General features: G+C 40.0%; 1 protein-coding gene across 2 annotated transcripts in view; it reads left to right on the top strand.

The window, feature by feature from the left end:
• The first annotated feature begins 6180 nt into the window (after positions 1 to 6180).
• The window catches only part of NBAS (NBAS subunit of NRZ tethering complex), a 341606-nt gene continuing 328408 nt past the window's right edge, over positions 6181 to 19378 (top strand). For both annotated transcript variants that reach the window (XM_067703666.1, XM_067703667.1), the window contains exons 1-6: positions 6181 to 6351; positions 7698 to 7752; positions 9323 to 9359; positions 12138 to 12215; positions 12569 to 12616; positions 17134 to 17177. In XM_067703666.1, coding sequence (XP_067559767.1) covers positions 6238 to 6351; positions 7698 to 7752; positions 9323 to 9359; positions 12138 to 12215; positions 12569 to 12616; positions 17134 to 17177 — 376 coding nt within the window. In that variant the 5' untranslated portion in view covers positions 6181 to 6237. The remainder of the gene's footprint in view (positions 6352 to 7697; positions 7753 to 9322; positions 9360 to 12137; positions 12216 to 12568; positions 12617 to 17133; positions 17178 to 19378) is intronic.

Here is a 19378-nt window from a genome sequence, read left to right on the forward strand (position 1 = left end):
CTGATTAAAGGAGCAGGGAAGAAATTATATTCCAAACTTCTGAAATTACTCTTTATGAGAGAAGGCGAGTTTGGAAGAGAGTATTGTGTGTGTGTGTGAAGTGCGTTTGGGTGTATATATGAGTGTGTGGTTTTGTGTTAGCTTAATGATCATTGTACCATCTTATTCCAATGGGAGAATTTTCTCTTTTTCCTCATTTATGTTTGCTTATTTACTCTGTCCTTTCCTGTCTCAAAGGGATAGTTTTCTTTATTTTTAAAATTCTATTCTATGGTTTGGAAGCTATGTGTTATGTTTCTTTCTTTCAAAGAAAATATATTATTAACAGTATATTTTTCTATCAAAATTGGCAGTTATTTAGAATCTCCGTCCCGCTCCCAAATCAGAAAGGACTTTATCGCACTATTTATTGGACTCTCTGTCCCATATCCCTTGATTGTCCTATCGAAAATTATAGATTTACATTTTTTCCCAAAATTTTATTATGAAAGTTTTCACATATAGCAAAGTTGAAAGAATTTTACAGTGGGCACTCATGTACCCACCACTGAGATTCTATCATTCGTATTTTTCCACACTTGTTTTATGACATCTCTTTCCATTTATTCATCCGATCTATCCATCAATTCATCTTACTTTTTGATGCTTCCAAGCACATTACAGATCATTTACCTTTGTTTTTAAACCAGACAAAAGAGCTATTCTTAGTAATAAGTCAATGGTTGAATAATTTACCTTTTTTTTACTAATTGTTTTGCTCACTTCTTACACTTGCTGCTCAGTTTTGCATTTGCCACTGCGTATGCCTCTGGTAAGGCTATTCCCCAGTTTGTTGTTCCATATGATTTGTGAGTGAGGAAAGTGGGGGAAAGGGGCCTGTGTGAATTGGGCAGTGAATTAGAGTAAATGAAATTTAAGCAAGGGGCTGGTGGTTTCTTCTTAGCTAATACCATGCTTGAACTTTACAACGTCTATTTGCCTGCCAAGAGATATTATGGCAGTCTTAGAATATTTATAGAAGGATTGACTGGGATTCTTCAGGCTTTCTGGAGGAAATAGAATGTCTTGGGTTGCTCTGCTAAGTATTTTATTATTGCGATGAAAATTCATTCTCTTCATAAAGAGCTACCATTCAATACATAGTTTCCCATTCAATCAAGTACAGATGTATGACATCTATAACAGGCGGCATTTAAATGTCCAAATTCAATTTTGCTAAGCAATTTCAAATTTAAATGGAAGCAACTTCATATGATGAACTAATCTCAGAGGTCTCTAATAGGCAGAAGTGTAAAGGGTTAAATGCAGAATCATTAATGGCTTCTGGCTTCATGGGCTTTTTAGCTGATGGCAGTTAACCTGCTAAGCTCCTACTGAATCTATCACTTAATGATAGCTCTACTTGGAAGAATTAAGAGGATAAAAATGATTCTCTTATGTGAGATGTTGATAAGTAACTTTTGTCTGGTTCTAAGATAGAAATGTCTATGGCCATCAGCAAAGTGGAGGAGAATTATATTTTAGTTCAGTTGAGGCATACTCAATACGCTGTGAGGATAGGAAGAAATGCGGAAGTTTTCTGTTTTTTTTTTCCTTACCCTCGTCAGAGGCTTATACAAACATCAGTTACTGCTCTTTAAAAGGGATCTATCACAATACCTTCTCTATTAGTAATTTGAATGTTAGACAAAACAGCGTTTTGATTCTGGATCCTCTATTACCTGTGTGTAGCCTTGTTTGGGTGACAATGACTCAGAGCCTGAGTTTCCTCATTTGTACGGATATTAACCCTTTCCTTGCAGTGAAAAGGTATAACAAAGTACCTGGCACAGTGCTTGGAGCCATTATTGTAGCCATTATTATTATTATTATTATGCCTATTTTGGAATTGTCTCAATTTTTATTTCAGTCTTATTTCCTTAAGTAGCTCACAGAGTTACCATTTGTTTTGGTTATTTGGAAAACATAATTTTTCCTTTTAGAATAACTTATTCGTGATTTAAAATATCTTTAAACCAGACTGGGACCTTCAGCTAAATTAAGAAGTTGGTTAGATGACCACGGTAATACATGGCAACCAAACTCTTATCTGTGACATATTTAATTCCCCCAACGCTGACAGAACAGGTTGGTAGTACTCCCATCCCACACGTTGGAACTTCTGGTCACCCAAGACAGTTCATTTCCACTTTCCACCATCTAAATGCTCCCTGTGATGTGCTGTGGTGTGAAGGAAGGAGTGCATGACCAAGACCTGGAGAACTGTGTTTGAATTTTGGGTCTCTTGTGACCTTGAAGTTCTCTGAGTTTTCATTCCCTTACCTGTGAAATGCGGATCTGAATCTCACCCCAGAGCTTCTGTTTATTCACATCAGCAGTGGCTGTGAGGATGAAAGGGCTCTGTAAGCCATGAATACTCTCAGTGTATTAATTAATAATACTGTCAATGTATTATTAACTAATGATTCAACTCGGAAGCAACATTGCAGACAGCCATACATTACAGATTCTAAATTAGGTAAATCTGCAAAATCCACTGGTAGAAGTGTCAAGGGAGAAGTGGTTTCAAGGCATTGCAACTCCACTCGAATTAGCTTAAGGTGACTGTGCTGGTTTGCTTACCTGGGAGGATGCAAGCATGCAGATGCCACTTGTCTCAGGCACGTTAATAGCAAATGAAGTCTCCCGCCCTCTGGTTTTCCTCTACGTTTTGGTTTCATTCTCTTACCATGCAGTCTTTCCCTCCATTGTGAGGACGATGGCTGTTGACAGCTCCCAATCTGTGTTCTTCAAACTTTGTGATCCAAAAAGGAAAGGTGCTTTTTTCCTCCACTTAAATATTTAAAATAAATAAATAAATTGCAGGGAAGAATTCTCTGCCCAATGCTTGAAGTCAGGGGAATGGGGCCCTTTGAGTGGGCAGACATGGATCAAGGAGACAGAGTTTGGGGACTGGCTGCCCCATGAGAATATCCCGACTGAGTGAAGGAAGAGGCAGTTGGAGCAGTTCTACAAAAGCAAAAGGCCTGGGCAGACACAGCGACAGCTGTCACTATGGGTACGAGGGAGGAAGAAGAGGGTGATGATGAAGAGTCTTGCTGTCCTTATGAACTGCCCAAGGTCTCTTCATTAAATCAGCCACTCTCCTGTTTACGGTCAGTGTGAACATCATCTTGGTTTGTCCAGGACAGTCCTATTTCATGCCTGTTTTCCTGGCATAATTATTAAAATCATCCCTTTTCATTTTCAAAAGTGTCTCAGGGAATTCCCTGGCGGTCCACTTCCATTGCAGGGGGCACGGATTTGATCCCTGATCAGGGAACAGATCCTGCATGTCGCGCAGCACGGCCAAAAAAAAAAAAAAAAAAAAAAAAAATAGTGAGAAGTTCAAAAGTGTCTCAGTTTGGACAACTAATTAGTGATTGTAAATAAGACCCATTAGCTATTTGGCTTCAGTCACCCAACCCGTCTTAAATCACTACTCCTTTGACTCAGGTGAACTTTGATTTATGCTCTGATCACCCCTCTGCCTTTTCTTTCCAACCCCAGTGCCTGATGGTCTCCGACCGGAGCACTTCTCAGGACATACATATTCTTCTTTTTTTTTTTTTTGCGGTACGCGGGCCTCTCACTGCTGTGGCCTCTCCCGTCGTGCAGCACAGGCTCCGGACACGCAGGCTCAGCGGCCGTGGCTTACGGGCCCAGCCACTCCACGGCATGTGGGATCTTCTCGGACCGGGGCACGAACCTGTGTCCCCTGCATCGGCAGGTGGACTCTCAACCACTGCGCCACCAGAGAAGCCCCCCTTATAATTTCTTAAGTGTTAAGGATACTAGGAGCATCTCTTGTTCTAATGAGCTGACTCTGACTGGGCTCCTGGATGGTGGCTGGTCACCAGAAAGACCAAGCAATGATTAGAAGCTTTGAATTTTTAGTTCCCCCACCCATCTTTCAGAGAGGGGAGAGGACTGGAAATGGAATTGATAATTGATCACACATTCATGAGGAATCTTCCATACAAATCCCACCGGTAGGGGCTTCTGAGAGCTCCAGACCGGTGAATTTGTCCACACTGGGAGGGTGATGCACCCCACCTCCACGGGGACAGGAGCTCCTGTGCTCAGGACCCTCCCAGACCTCACCCTCTGTATCTCGTCATCTGGCTGTTCATCTGTATCCTTTATCATATCCTTCAGCAAGAAATGTGTTTCCTGGAGTTTTGTCAGCTGCCCTATCTAGCAAGTTAATTGAACCCAAGGAGGGGGCCCTTTGGAATCTCCAGTCTATAGCCAGTTGGTCAGAAGCACGGGTGATAACCTGAGTTTTCTGACTGGCATCTGAAGTGTGTGTGTCTGTGAGATGGGGTTAGTCTTTTGGGACTGAGCCCTTAACTTGTAGGATTGATACGATCTCCAGTTAGATAGTGCCAGAACTGAGCTGAATTCTTGGACACCAGCAGTTGTCCAAGAACTTGTTGGTGTGGGGAAAACCTCCACACACTTGGTGACCAGAAGTGTCAGAAGTGAAGAGCTTTGTGTACGAAGTGAAGGAGACTCCCAGGGAAGAAATACATTGTAGGGAAGATCCGGATTTTCCCTTACACAGGTGGGAAGCTGACTTTTTTCCATGTTAGCATCTATATGTATACAGTAGAGCACTCTGTTCTAGCAGAGCAGAGTGAAAGTGAAAGGGGACAGACAATAAACAAATGTAATAAAATATAAATTATATAGCATTTTGGGTAATGACAAGTGTTATGAAAAGAATGTAGAGTGGGTAAGGGAGATCTGGAGGGCTGGAGTTCAGGGAAGGTGGTTACAAATTTAAAATGAGCGGTCAGGGTAGGCTTCAGAGAGAAGACGACATTTGAGCGAAAACTTGGAGATGAGGGAGAGAGGCAAATATCTGGTAGAAGAGGGCTGTTCCCTCTTCCAAGGAGAGGGAATAGCCCTTGCCAAGTGCTTGAAGAGGATGTGTGTCTGGTGTGTTCAGAAGCAGCAAGGCCAGCGTGGCTGAAGGTGGCCGTGGAGCGGGAGATGAGGTGAGAGAGGAAGCGGGAGCAGGCAGGGGATGCAGGCTTGCTTTGAGGTCATTTAACTTTGCGAGACACAGGAGGCCTAGGCTTCCCAGAGGAGGGTTTTCATTGCATCTCTGCCTGATGCATCTTGATGGATATTACACAATACAACTCCTGCAAGATATCTTCAGTATTTGTGTTTCTTTTGAATGTGACACAGTGCTAATTCCCTGGACACTGTGTATTCATTCAGGTTGCAGTAGGCTCTGCTTACAGGGCAGGGCTTTCCACAGAGAGGCACCTGTTGAATGAAGGAATGAATCAATGAATGAACAAATGAGACTGGACCTCCAGGTAGGTCCTCAACCTATTATTTCCACTTTATTGCCCCACACTCTTTCTGGACTTGGGCTCTAGTCAGCTGCCTGCACTTTCAACTAGATATTTCTGCCTCTGTCTTTGCTTACCCCATTTCCCCCTACTTGAAAGGCTCTCACCAAACCCTCTCCACTTGATTCGAATTCTATCTGTTGTTAAAGACCCAGGATACGCTCCACTTCCTCCAGGAAGCCCCTCTGGACCCTCCGGCCTTCGTTGCCTTTTCTGAACTCCTATAGTATCATTCTTCTGACACTTTTTTTTTTTTTAATTTAAATTTTTTAACTTTTTTTGGCTCTGCCATGCAGCTTGCGGGGATCTTAGTTCCCCAACCAGGGTTTGAACTGCGGGCCCACAGCAGTGAAATCGCCGACCCCTAACCACTGGACCACCCAGGGAATTCCCCTGATACCTTTCATTAGTTCAGCCTGTTGCACTGGATAACTTTTTGGTGTTTATTTAAAAACCGCTGTTTGCCCTCTTTCTATCTGTAGGCAACGAATACATAAATGCTAGATCGTAGGGATATGATCTATCACTTTTGTTTTATAGAAGCTGACTGGATAGGAGAGGTTCAGACTTGGCTGACCTCACGCAATTAATAAACAGGGAGTGACCCGGGACCAGGACCTAAGTAGTAGCCCAGACAATGAATAGGCATTGTCCCACCTATTCACACAAGGGTTAACCCAGCATTTCCTTTCCACGCCCTGTTAACTCCACCCCCTTCCCCGTGAACCAAAAGCGGAGCGGCCAGGGAAGCTTGTCCTTTGCGGGATGCCGTAGGGGCCCGCCCTCAGCTGCTCTGGGCCCGCCCTCAGCTGCTCTGGTCCGGTCAAACATGGCGGCCTCCGAGTCAGCGGTGGCGAATCCAGGCACTGCGGAGGGCGAGGAGGAGACGATTCTCTATGACCTGTTGGTCAATACCGAGTGGCCCCCGGAGACAGAAGTACAGGTGAACCAGGCCCCTCCAGGGCTGAGGCCAGCTTGGTGCGGGCGCTGCCCGGGCAGAGCCACGTTGCAGTAACCACGTAGGAGAGTGGAGCTGGGTGGGCGGGGGAGCAGGACTCCGCCGCTTATGTGGTCGCCCTGGCAACGGTACCGTGGGCTGGCGAGGGTCTGGGTCCCCCAAGTGGGATTTCCTGGGATTCCTCCTGGGCTCCAAATTAGGATGTCGGGGGGGGCGGAACCTCGGTCCCTGAGGCATGTACCTCCCCACGCTGGTTTTGTTTCACTGCTCCTACTTGGAGGGGAGGCACAGCGTTGGATTCGAGGGTCCTTCTCATATCAGACTCTTGGTGGTCCCTTCCCGCGGGCCGGCTAGGGCTGGGCAAGGCTGATCCTCATCTGAAGTGGGAGGATTTTCCAGGACACTACAGTCCATCTCAGCATCTGCTGGGCTGTCGTGGAGCGCGGCATCAAACCTTTGCTCCTACTTGGGCCTGAATTGCGCCGGTTCTTGTGTATTTCAGTATATAAGCATTTAATGAGTGTATGTGTGTGTGCGTCCGTGTTCCAGACACTGTGCCAGGCGCTGGGCTTACAGAGGTGAATAGCTTTCGTGGTATTTGCAGTCTAGAGGGAAGACAGTTGGAGTAAACGTTTTTCATCGCCTACCGTAATATGCGCTGTAATAGCGGTGTGAGCAAAATGCCTTCCTTGGGGAGTGAAGACTTATGAGCTACGGACCCGGCTTTGGGTTCTCTGTTAAAAAGGGGTCGTAGGGGTTGGTAATCTGGACCTTGGAGTTATTAGTTTCGTAGAGAGGACCTCCCAGACACAGAATGAAGAGTAAGAACCAGGAATCCACATTTATTCAACAGCTATTTTATGAGTCCCTAACGTGTGCCAGTCACTGCTTTTGGCTCAGAACACGCAGGAAGATCGGAAAGGACTTTCTCTAAAGATCATGGAGCCCAGCCCATATGAATTCTTATTTACAACGTCTTTTCTGAGTTTCTTTACTGGAGAAAGTACTCATTCTCCTGCTTCTCTTTGCTTTGTTTCTATCTGTAAGTAGTATTTTTTTTTAAATTTATTTATTTAGGCTGTGCCAGGTATTAGTTGTGGCAGACTGTTAGGTGCGGCATGCATGCGGTCGACCAGGGATCGAACCTGGGTCCCCTGCATTGGGAGCGCGGAGTCTTACCCACTGGACCACCAGGGAAGTCCCTATAAGTAGTTTTTAGACACTGGTAACTTGTACCCAGTACTCTGAGTATTAGCAAAGAAATATAACTTATTGTATAAGTATTACTAGAAAATTCTCAAATGTGTTTGTTTTTGTTTTTCCATTTGCAGCCTAGAGGCAACCGGAAACATGGTGCATCCTTTATCGTCACAAAAGCAATTAGGGGTAAGTATAGCATATTTATTTTTGTACATATAATGATACAGTTAGCCGATAATTTTTTTCTCATTCTTATTTTTTTCTATTCATAACTGCTGTTTTAGGAAGTTTAGGGATTTAAAATGTGTTCTTCTGAGTTTTAATGTAGAGCCTGATTAAAAATGAATAGCATAAATGTTATGTAAGCTTTATTTTATAAAAAATGCATATATACATATATGATATATATGATATGTCTATAAATTTACATATATGTGTATATACACATATGTATGCATATGTTTACACACATACATTTTTAATGTGGCTTAAAGTATGGCCTGAGTTTAACCATTATGGATGTGTTCTGGAAGAAATGAAAAAAATCAAACCCACTCAGAGAATCTACGGACATCGACAGTGAAAAGAGAGTGACAGACCGTTTTAGGTGTTTTACATGATGTTTCAGATACATCTGTTTAGAGTCACTCAAATTACAAATTTGATTAACCAGGACATTCGTTTAACTCCCGACAGACTTTATGTATGAGCTCACGAGATCTGAGAAAGTATTGAGCACTAGCCGATTAAGCTGGTGTTACGAGGGCTCTATGTATATTTATTGATGCAATCCTTTACCAGACCAACAAGGTAGGTGTGTTAGGAATTTATGTTTTTAGATGAGGAAACTTGCCCAAGGTCATGCATTTGGATTGACTACATTTCTTTCTGAATCCAAAGCCCATCCTTATTATACTGGGGAATTTCAGCTACTTTCAAAGAGAAGGTTCAGTTTCAAAGGAGTTGAGTACTTGACATTAAGTCTAATTTTGTCTTCTGATAAAGATAAAATACTTTTATCTTCTGTTACAAGAAGTACTGGCATGTTCAATTTTCATTATCACAAATGTGAAATTTTGAAAATTTAGGAAATGTACACAAGTAATAAAATGTACAAAGTTTAGAGAATATAGACAACCACAAATTAGAATAAATAATTCGTCATTTTACCACCTGGAGATAATCTCTTATCCTTCAGACCTTTTGCTATTGATACATACATAACCATGTACACAGGTTCACACATGATTACATTTTAAATGGAATCATATAAAACATTGCTTGTCCATAGTGTGTTAGAGATTTTGTTTCCCATGGACTTCCCCATTTTAGGCAATATTATTATTTTTTAAATCTTCGCTATAAAGTGAAAAATGGTATCTTAACCTTTATACAAATACTTAGGTTTTAATGGGTGATTACTATGACTTCTACTCCATGGTTTTATTAAAGCCTGTTAGGAGAAATTTAGCATCTCAAACCACTTTTACTTGTTGTACTGTTAGGAAATACTGCAAGGTTCTTTGAATAACACAAACTTGGGACTTAATATAAAGCAATATGTGATGTAAAAGTTATAGTGTATATTAGATTATATTTATTCTTGTCAAGAGTTGTATTCTGTATGTTTTGTTTTGTTTTGTGATGACTCAGTCTACAGTATATTTCAGGTTTATTATCAATAAATCTAAAATTGAAAATGATTCCTAAAGAATAGCTCATTCATATTTGGCTTTGCTGTTTCTTTTTGTTACAGATCGTTTATTATTTTTAAGCCAATATATCTGGTACAGGTGAGTCATGAATTCTTCAGAGAAACAGTATGAGCAGCAAATACAAACAATATTATTTGTATTTATGATTTAAGTTTTCAGAATTGAATCCCAGATTGTGATATGGATACTGACATTCAGGTGAACCCAATTTATAAGATAGACCTTTCAAACATTTGGCCTACCCTGACAAGATCTCTCAGTAAAAGTAGGGTACTTTTTGATCCCTTAGTCATTATTAGGAATATCTCATAGCAATTTCTACTTTCTCTCAGTGTTCTCAGCCTTATCTTGAATGCCCGCATGATGGATCTGTGCTTGTGTATCTTTTTAAAAACCTTTTTGTTCTTATTGTTATATCGACTCTTGTGGTTAATATTCATTCAGTTGATATGCATCAGAAAAGGTTCTTTAGGTTTCAGTTCTTGGGAACTTCTTAAGTCTTTTGATTGTTAAGTGTGTTTTTAGGCCTGGCGCTAATATTCACCTTTAAAAGGAACAGTGAAATGATTATTCAGACCAAGATGCATGTGTAGGAATTGTTTTATAGAATTATTTACCACAGATTGCCTTTTACTCAAGGACATCTAATCTTAAAAGCTCCAGAGATAATAGAGTTCTAGTTCTATAAAAGGGACCTTTGGCTCTTCTCTGAGGTTAGCTCCAGTGCTCTTCTGCTTTTACTGTGTGTGTGTGTGTGTGTGTGTGTGTGTGTGTGTGTGTGTGCGTGCATAAATTAAATTCCTTATTGAATTTTATCTTATTTTTGGGGGTGTGGGGTGTGATAGAGAACTGAGTGAGGGAGAGGGTAGAGGTGGGGAGGGGAGTGTAAGAGCTAGGCTGTTTTTCCTGGTGTCACCGGGCTACACTTGCTAGTGCTGAGCACCCGTGGAAAGGGATGGCAGAAGATACGTCTGTTTGGGTCACTCCTTGACAGTAAGTCCTTTTGTTATTTGTTAAGAAGGAGGACTTCCAAGTGCTCCCTCTGATACAAGCCTTGCCCAATGTGTAAACGCCTTAAGATCAGGCATCAGGAGGTATGTTTCTCCCAAGAAGTCCCTTTCCTTGCATTGGCCACGTTGATCAGTGTACAGACCATCAGTGAGCACACCATGAGGTGATTATCTCGTCTTCCCTGTGGTATGTTTCTTTCAAAAAGCTTGTAGTTGAGTTTTTTTGTTTTTTTTTTTTCTGTAGTTGAGTTTTTTGCTCTTGAGTTTATGGTAATTGTACCTAAAAGGTTTCTGGGCCAATATTTCTTTCAAGAGGCTTTTTCTTTTCAAGTTTCTTTCTTTCAATCATGAAATACTATAAACAGACTGAGAATTATAGACAATAATATAATAAACCTGTTACGATTTCTGTCCACATCTGAACTAAAGCAGTTGTTGCTGTTCTGCCGTGTTTGCTTCAGATGATAGCCCTGTTGTTCTTTGTATGCAAGATGTTACAGCTCAGGTCCTCTCCCCACACTCTGCCCAACCTTTCCCCACCCTTCCCCTCCAGAGGGAGTTATCATTCTCATGTTGATTGTATCATTCACCTGCATGTTTCATCATTATTATTTCTGTAACTATCTGATGGCATTAAATATTTTATGTTTTAAAAATGAACATGAATATACTGAATGTAAATTACTAATATTTTTTATCCTATTTTGTGTTTTTATTATTTTTTTTCATTTTCCTGTCCCCACCCCCCCCCCCCCAGTCAAATGATTTTCTTTCTGCTTCTTTTCCACCTATTTTCTTGATTTCTTCATGTGTTACTCCTCTAATTTATCTCCTGATTCACGTATGGTGGATCATTTCCTTATATATTTTGTGAATGATGGTATCGTGAGCTTATGCCTGGGCATCTTGTGTCACATGAGTAAAGTGAAATCACAGTCCAATCTTGCATTCAGTAAAAGCTTGGGGTTTTGATTTTTTCATAGGTTTCATTCCCATCCCCCCACAGACCAGAATTCCAGGCGGAGATGAGATTCTGGAAGGTCTCCCTGGGCCTGTGGTGACGTTTGTCTAGTTCTCCCTTCTCTGATAGCACTGCCATTTGAGAGTCCTGGCCTCTGCAGGAGTCTCACCTCCAGCTGCTGTCCTTCCTGTGGCCCACAGCTCATTTCCTCTCCCAGGTGTTAACTCTCATTTTGAGTTCTGTTTCTCTCTTTGTCCTGTACCCAATCCTGACTTTCAGTTCTCTTTGCATTTGTAGTTCTTGGAGATTTCTTTCTTGTGAGTTTAGCTGTACATTAGAATATGTTTTCGTTAGAGTTGAGCCAGAATTTCTAAGTGTGCATTGCAGGAGGGGTTTCTTTTTTTTTTTTCTTTTTTGCAAAGATGTCAAACATTTCTTAGAATTTTTTTTTTAACATCTTTATTGGAGTATAGTTGCTTTACAATAGTGTGTTAGTTTCTGCTTTATAACAAAGTGAATCAGTTATACATATACATATATTCCCATATCTCTTGCATCTCCCTCCCTCCCAAGGAGGGGTTTCTTATAAGCTCATTCTGCTATGTTACTGGCACCCTCAGTATCTTCTCCTTAGAAAAAATAAAAAATTTATTTCATTGAACACATCACCAGGTTTTTTTGGAAATAGAGAAATGTATGTGGTCAAGTTTCAGATGTCCAGTTAGTAAGTTTTGGTTTTGGGTTTGCCAGTATTCAGTTTTTATATTCTAATGGAAAAGAATCCTTATCGCTTGCCATAGATCTATATGTTATTTATAATGTTTACCTACTTATACGTGGTCTCCGTGATTAGATGTTAAGTTAGCTGATGTGTTGTGGTTTCAGCCCTGCACCTTTTCTGCTCCCTGATGGACTGGTTCGTTTGGTTAATAAACAGGTGAACTGGCATTCGGTACTTGCAAGGTAAGAATGCATAAAATTCACATAATGTTCCTCTGCCTGGGCAACCATTTAAATTCCATTATGGATATTAATTTTGGTGTCCTTATGGCTTGCAGTCTCGATTTTTATTGTATATAAATTCCCTGTGCCACATATGATTAGTATTGTTTAAATGTGTTAATTCAACTGTATTGAGTTATTTTGTATGCTTTTTGTATCTATATACTCATCTAATTATAAAGTCAAAAAGTTGGATAATTAAAGATATGAACAAATTTGAAAATGATTTTAATTTCTTAAAATGATTCCATCTGTGGTGAAGACGGCTGCAAACACTCACATAGGAATTTGTTTCTCTTTCTCTCCCATGAAAGCAATGGGAAGCTTTTGGCTGCTGTTCAAGATCAGTGTGTGGAGATCAGGTAACTGTTACTATTATTCATATTCAAAATTTCCCTTGAGAAAAGTTTTACCTAATTTATGAGAACTAAGATTTTTAAAGGGGGTATATTTAAAGGAATTTTATTAGTAACTCATGTAATTTTGTAAGGTGTCAAGCACCAACTTGTGCCAATTGAAGGATGAAGGATGCTTTCTCAGAGTATGCCTTCTGCTTCCCCAGGTCACTCTGCTGTCTCCTGAGAAATTTTACTTTCTCAGTAGACAAAGGCGTATCTTCCAGAGCTCTGAAAATCACTCTTGCTTGACCAGTTACTGCTAAGACAGCTAAGCAGATGCTCAGGAAGGTATACAAAAAATAGAGGTTGCTTTACTTGTTGGCAGAAAGCTGCAGATGGAATATGGGTTTGCAAAACACTAAGGCTTCACGTTACTGGAGACCAGTGATACTCTCTGTCCTCTTGAGACATCAGTGGCATTACACATATCTAGAAGAAGTCTCTAAGTTGGGCTTTCCATGTACTTCATTTTTAAGTAGTATATCAGTTGTGAAAGGAATAGCAACAATAGCAACTAATTTAGGAAAACGAGTTGATTTCTGGGAAATGATCAGCAGGAAGCCAAATGTGTCCCATCTCTGAAGGTGGGGGCTGCTCCTTTCCTTAGGGAAGCCCTAACTCTTGAGTCTCAGAAGATAAGCACTGAGGCAGAAATTTCAGGTTGCCTAGATACCAGTCAAAAGTTTTTTCTACTACTTTATTATTGAGTAAAACTAGTATTAATGAGCATTCAGTTGTTAGCACACTGGTTTTAGCTTTCTGCTTGTGAAATTTCTTTTTCCATTTATCCAAATGGAACTGGACCCCTCAACTTTTGGGAGAGTAGACAAGAGGGTTTGCCCCCATTGGGGCACCAACTTCAGATTGGGAGGCTCCGTAATCCTTCTTAAAACTATCAGGATAGAAATGATTGGCAATAATGACAGCCTTTCAGAACTTCATTTCTTCATCTGGCATGGCTTTAATAGGCAGGACCCTTTTCTCTAAGAGCAACAGTGAGCATCAGGTGGCACAGTGTTTGAACTGATGTTGTTCATAGAAATGGGCTAGCATTTCCTACTCCATTTGCTGCAATGATGTCAAATTGTTTTCTTTTTTGGAGAAACGTGCTCATCTGTGACTTCTTTATGAACAGCAGATAGTAATCAAAATTTCCATCTTCTTTCCATGAAATGAGAACATTAATGGAATGATTTTAGGTGTTAAGGTTGGAATATGCATGTGGGGATGGGATTGATATTTAGGCTTGTGAAGGAGAGTTTGACAAAAGGTTTCTGGAACTTGTTAATAAAAACTGTGATGAAAAGAAAAAATAATTGTTTGCTTTTGTAAGAACATTTGCTACTGGATTGCTAGTGTGTAAAATTATATTTATAAAACTTATACATATATCCAGCTCTTTAGGAATTCAGTCATGAATTTGAGATTAAGTGGTGAGGGAAGATTTCTGGGCAACAGAAGTGATGCTCATCAAGGTCTTACTCATCTGGTCTGTAATTTGCAAAAAAGCTTTGTAACTTATTATATTCAAAGACTCTGGTATGGTGAAGAGTCAGCTCTCTCAGGAAGCCTTCCAGGAACTCATTCCCAGTGGATCCCCCTTCCCCTCATTGGTTAGGTGCTGATCCTTTATGTTCCTATAATAATTAACACATTTATTATACTTAATGATAAGGTAATGCTAACAGTGTTGGGCACCACTGTGTTCGTTGTTTTTTTTTAACATCCAGCATTGTGTGTTACATGTGTTAACTCAATCCTTGCACAAGGCCAATGAGGTAGGTATAACTAGTCTCTATTTTAGAAATAAGGAATCTGGCACAATATGGTTAAATAACTTGCCCGAGGATTTGAAATCAGCCATCATAGCTTCATTGTTCATGCTCTTATCTACAAATCTACTACCTTTTGATCATGCCTTTTAGCCATCTATGCCCATATGCTTATATGTGGATTTCCCCCAGTATATTAAGGGCCATTGCTTTGCACAGCTCCAGGGGTGCCATTTGCTTGAAACTCAAGTGATGGGGTTTGAAGTCTACAGCTCCATTATACTGTGTGTTCCTGGGAGGCATGGGCTGTCCTTTTTTCCTAGCACTTGTATATTTCCTTGGATGTAATAGGTGCTTAGTTTATGTTTAATGAGTAAGTGATGTGTTTGCAAGTGGGACGGGGAAGCAGATGCTGGGAGGGCATTACAGGGCAAGTCTGCTGACTTGCTCGGAGTTGGCACTCAGTTGATTTTGTTGAAAATAGACACCCACACTTACTTTGCAGTAACCTGAAAGGAAGTGTCTTTGAGCAAAGATGTGGGATGGTGAGCAAAGAAAAAGGGCAAGGTAGATCCCCGAAGTCAATGCTATGAATAGTGGCTGTGCCTGAATAATATTTAAGACGTTTGTTCTCTCTTCTCTGTACGTGTCTTCTCTACCACAGTGAAGAGCACATACAATCCAAGTTGGCTCCAGAAGTAATAGTAGTGGGCACCCAGTATTCAGTAAATATTTGTTGAATGGATTAGAATATGAAAGATAATTACAGTATCTGGGGTTATTATTCAATGTTAGGAAGCAGTTATAAATGTGAAATGGTTTTTGTGGAAAACATGCAAAGCTGAAACACACTTTAGTTTAGGAGACAGCTCTGCCTTTTGCAGGATAGGACTGGGGCTGCTCTTCCCCAGCTTTAGTTCTGTGGTGAGTGGCAAGTGACTCTAACAGCTTGCTCTAATGTGGCGTACTTAACCTGCTTGTGTGTGGCGCTCACGTGGGTGAAAGGTGACTTGTGAATTGCTACTTTAATTTGTAACTTGGTGGTGGTTATCAGTGGTTAATATATGTTTCTTTTATTCCTAGATAGTGAAGTAATATGTTATAAATATGGGAACTAATAAGAAACCATCACAGAATACAACAAAAAGCATTAAAATAGGGGACTCTTATAAAGAAGGCACCTCCTTCCCCCCAGTTTGCTCATCTTTCTTAAGTGAATACATTCTGTGAAGTTTCGACAAAACAAATTTATGTCTCCCTCCCTCCCTCCCTCCCCTTTTCCAGCAAAAAGAGCAAACTATTATTTGTGATTATATTAAGGATGAAAGTAATGAACATTTACTTTGGTCTAGTTCATACTAATTTATATGTAACGTCTCATTTAATCTTTTCGCAAAGCTGTGAAGTTGCTGTTACTTATCCTGTGTTATTGAAAGGAAAATGAAATCATGTTGAATATTTTGTCCAGGTTACACGAGAGAGCTGAAATCAGGTCAAGTTCACTTCAGAGATCATGTCCTTTCTGCTCTAGTCCACACAGAGGCCTAATAGTCCAATTTCTTGAGGAAATTTATTTCCATATTTGTAACTGGATTTTGTTATAATATTTTAATAAATGGCTAAAAATCTTGAAGAGTCTGTAAAGTTTGTTTTAAAGGTAATGCTTAGTTATTTTACAAATATTAGAAAATACAGTTAAGTAATTATGAAAGAAGAACAGCAAATTTTACTGTCCAAAGTTGTCTACTGTCAGCATTTTGGTGTATGTCCTCTGACACTTTTCTGTGTGTGTAAAAAATATATATAGGTAGATATATACTACATATATATATGTAGATGATGCTGTACATTCTATTTGATACCTTTTTCTTGATAACTTTTGAAAATTAAGATATTGTCAGCATCTTTCCATGTCACATATCGTAATAGCATAATATTTCATTGATTATATATAGCAAAATCTAATAATTAATCTCTTCATACTGGCTGTGTTTTTCTCTTTCATAACTTAGGCTGCATTAGTTGCCTTGATATCTGTGTATATCTGTAATTATTTCCCAGGGATAATTTTGTAGAACTTAAATTGCTATGTCAAATACTATGGACATTAAAGTTTTGGATAATTATTACTAAATTCTTTTCTAGAAGGTTTACCAGTTTTCATTTTTGAAGATATAATAATTAGAATACTTTAGTATATATTTTAATATCACAGATATTAAGTAGGTCGCTAATATAAATATGGTCACTTGTTAAAGCTATTTGACTTGTTAAAACAAGACTTTTCTCCCTAAGTGATTGAACTCTGCAATATGATTCAGACCAGTGGTTCTTAACCAGGATCAATCTGTGGAGCTTTAAAAAAAATATTTGTGCCTCTGGGCCCCGTCCCGGATTTACTGCATCAGAGCCTTTGTGGATAGGGTCCAGGCATCTCTATTGTATTAAAAGACTGTGCTTAAAATCAGTTACGCTTGTATCACTAGATTCCTAATGTAGCTATGTTCCTAGTGAAATAAGAAGGTTGGAAGAAAACATTGTCACCAATGAAAGGCTCTTACTTGAGGCACAAAACCATCCATATGAGAGAAGGAATGAGTTAGTGTTGTCTAGAGAAGTTGTCTGGTCTGTGTTTGTGATGTCTTATAGTACTACACAGCAGTGTTGTTATGGCAAAACTGTTGTCTTAATTTTACATATATTTTGCAGGTCTGCAAAAGATGATTTTACATCTATTATTGGGAAATGTCAAGGTAAGAGTTTCCAAAATAGTCAAAAAACGAAAAATTCAAATCTGCAGCAGTTAATTTTTTTTTTTTTTAAACTCATTTGTTGGGCTTCCCTGGTGGTGCAGTGGTTGAGAGTCCGCCTGCCGATGCAGGGGATGTGGGTTCGTGCCCCGGTCCGGGAAGATCCCGCATGCCGCGGAGTGGCTGGGCCCGTGAGCCGTGGCCGCTGAGCCTGCGCGTCCGGAGCCTGTGCTCCGCAACGGGAGAGGTCACGACAGTGAGGGGCCTGCGTACCACAAAAAAAAAAAAAAAAAAAAAAACCTCATTTATTTATTTATCTATCTATTTATTTATTTTGGCTGCATTGGGTCTTTGTTGCTGCACGCGGGCTTTCTCTAGTTGCGGTGCACGGGGGCTACTCTTTGTTGTGGTGCCCGGGCTTCTTGTGGTGGCTTCTCTTGTTGCAGAGCATGGGTCCTAGGCGTGTGGGCTTCAGTAGTTGCAGCACATGGGCTCAGTAGTTGTGGCATGTGGGCTTCAGTACTTGTGGCTCTTGGGCTCCAGAGCGCAGACTCAGTAGTTGTGGAGCACGGGTTTAGTTGCTCCACGGAGTGTGGGATCCTCCCGGACCAGGAATTGAACCCATGTTCCCTGCATCGGCAGGCAGATTCTCAACCTCTGAGTCATCAGGGAAGTCCCAGCAGTTAGTATTTCTTAAAAGTCAGAATAGATACTGTTTATTGACAAGGATTATTATGAATTTATTAAAATAATTTTAAAGCATCTTAACTGATTTCTATTCTGTAAATGTTTTGCTTTAAGATCTGAATTTTGGAGAGATTTGAAATTGAAACTGTTTTACAAAAGTCTAAGCCAGTTTTGGGATAAAGTATTTGTATTTTGAATTCAATGCAGAAAATAATTTGTAGATATGTTAGGAGTTGGTCAGTTATAGACTAGTAAAAATAATCTTGGATTTCATCATTGTTTGATATACGATTCAGCAAAAATTTACTGAGTATCATTTATGTATGTGAACCATTTTCCTGGGTCCTAGGGGTATGATTGTGAGCAAAAAGGCATGGCCACTTACCTCACGAGGCATGTAGACCCTCAACTGTATACTTACAGACTGATAAATCTGATGAAGGAAAAATACAGAGCAGAGTGAGAGTTTAACCAGGGGTGTGAGATGAGATTGTTGAGAAAAAGTGACTTTTGGAAAGCAGCCTTAAGAATGAGTAGAAGGTAGGAGAAGAGGGGGGAGTGTTTTGATCTGTGGGAGCCGTGTATGAAAAGGTAGGAGAACCATATGGGAGGAAAACAATTAAGTGGGTACTGTTAGGTAAATGCATCTATTACTTATGTTTTATTTACAGGACCTCCAGTTCCATTTGTCTGACCTTGTGTTACTTTAACAGTGGAGTAGTTGTAGGAATCATCATGATGATAATCATAGTCATTGTGGTGATGACACAGCCATTTGTCATGTCCTTCCTGTGTGCCAGGCGCTGCATTTAGTGCTTTCCATGGACTTTTCCTCATTTACTTGGAAGAACATAGTATACATATTTTACCTTAAAGCAGCATTAGGGTAGAATAAGTAATCAACAGTGAAAGAGCAAGGAGAAGGGAGGCATTGGTAGCTTTGAAATCTGCAAAATGGTGGTAAGACAGAGGATTCCCCCTGGCTGGTTGGTCTTAAGTTCCTGGTGAAATGCAACATTAGTGGCCTAGGGCCAGTTTCCTTCTCATTTTTCTCATTCTCAGCTGTCCAGATGTGTTCAGAAGATTAAAAATCAAATATTTTAAAAATGTTTTCAGTCTCGTATAAGTGGTGATATTAATTGTATTAGTATGTCAGAATCGTTATTCTTATACAATTCCACACATACTAGTGGATAAACTAGTAATAGAGTTCTTATGGAGTTAGCTTTACGTATAGTGTATATTGTCACTTAAAAGCAAATGTGAAATTTCCTACATATTTATATAAATTTACCTCCCCTTCTTAAAATCTGTTCCTTCTGTTCTGTTACTTGGAGAACCCTGTTCCCTCAGTACTCTGGTCAGTGGTACCATTATCTGTACCAAGCCAAAAATCTAGACAGTTTCTCTTCTTTTTCCTTCTCTCCCTTCTTTCTTACTTTGACAAATATTTATTTAGTTGCCACCATATGCCAGACACTATTGTCCTAGGCAATCTGTTTACAATGAGGAATAAG

This window comes from Pseudorca crassidens, chromosome 14 (assembly GCF_039906515.1).
Source record: "Pseudorca crassidens isolate mPseCra1 chromosome 14, mPseCra1.hap1, whole genome shotgun sequence".
Taxonomy (NCBI): domain Eukaryota; kingdom Metazoa; phylum Chordata; class Mammalia; order Artiodactyla; family Delphinidae; genus Pseudorca; species Pseudorca crassidens.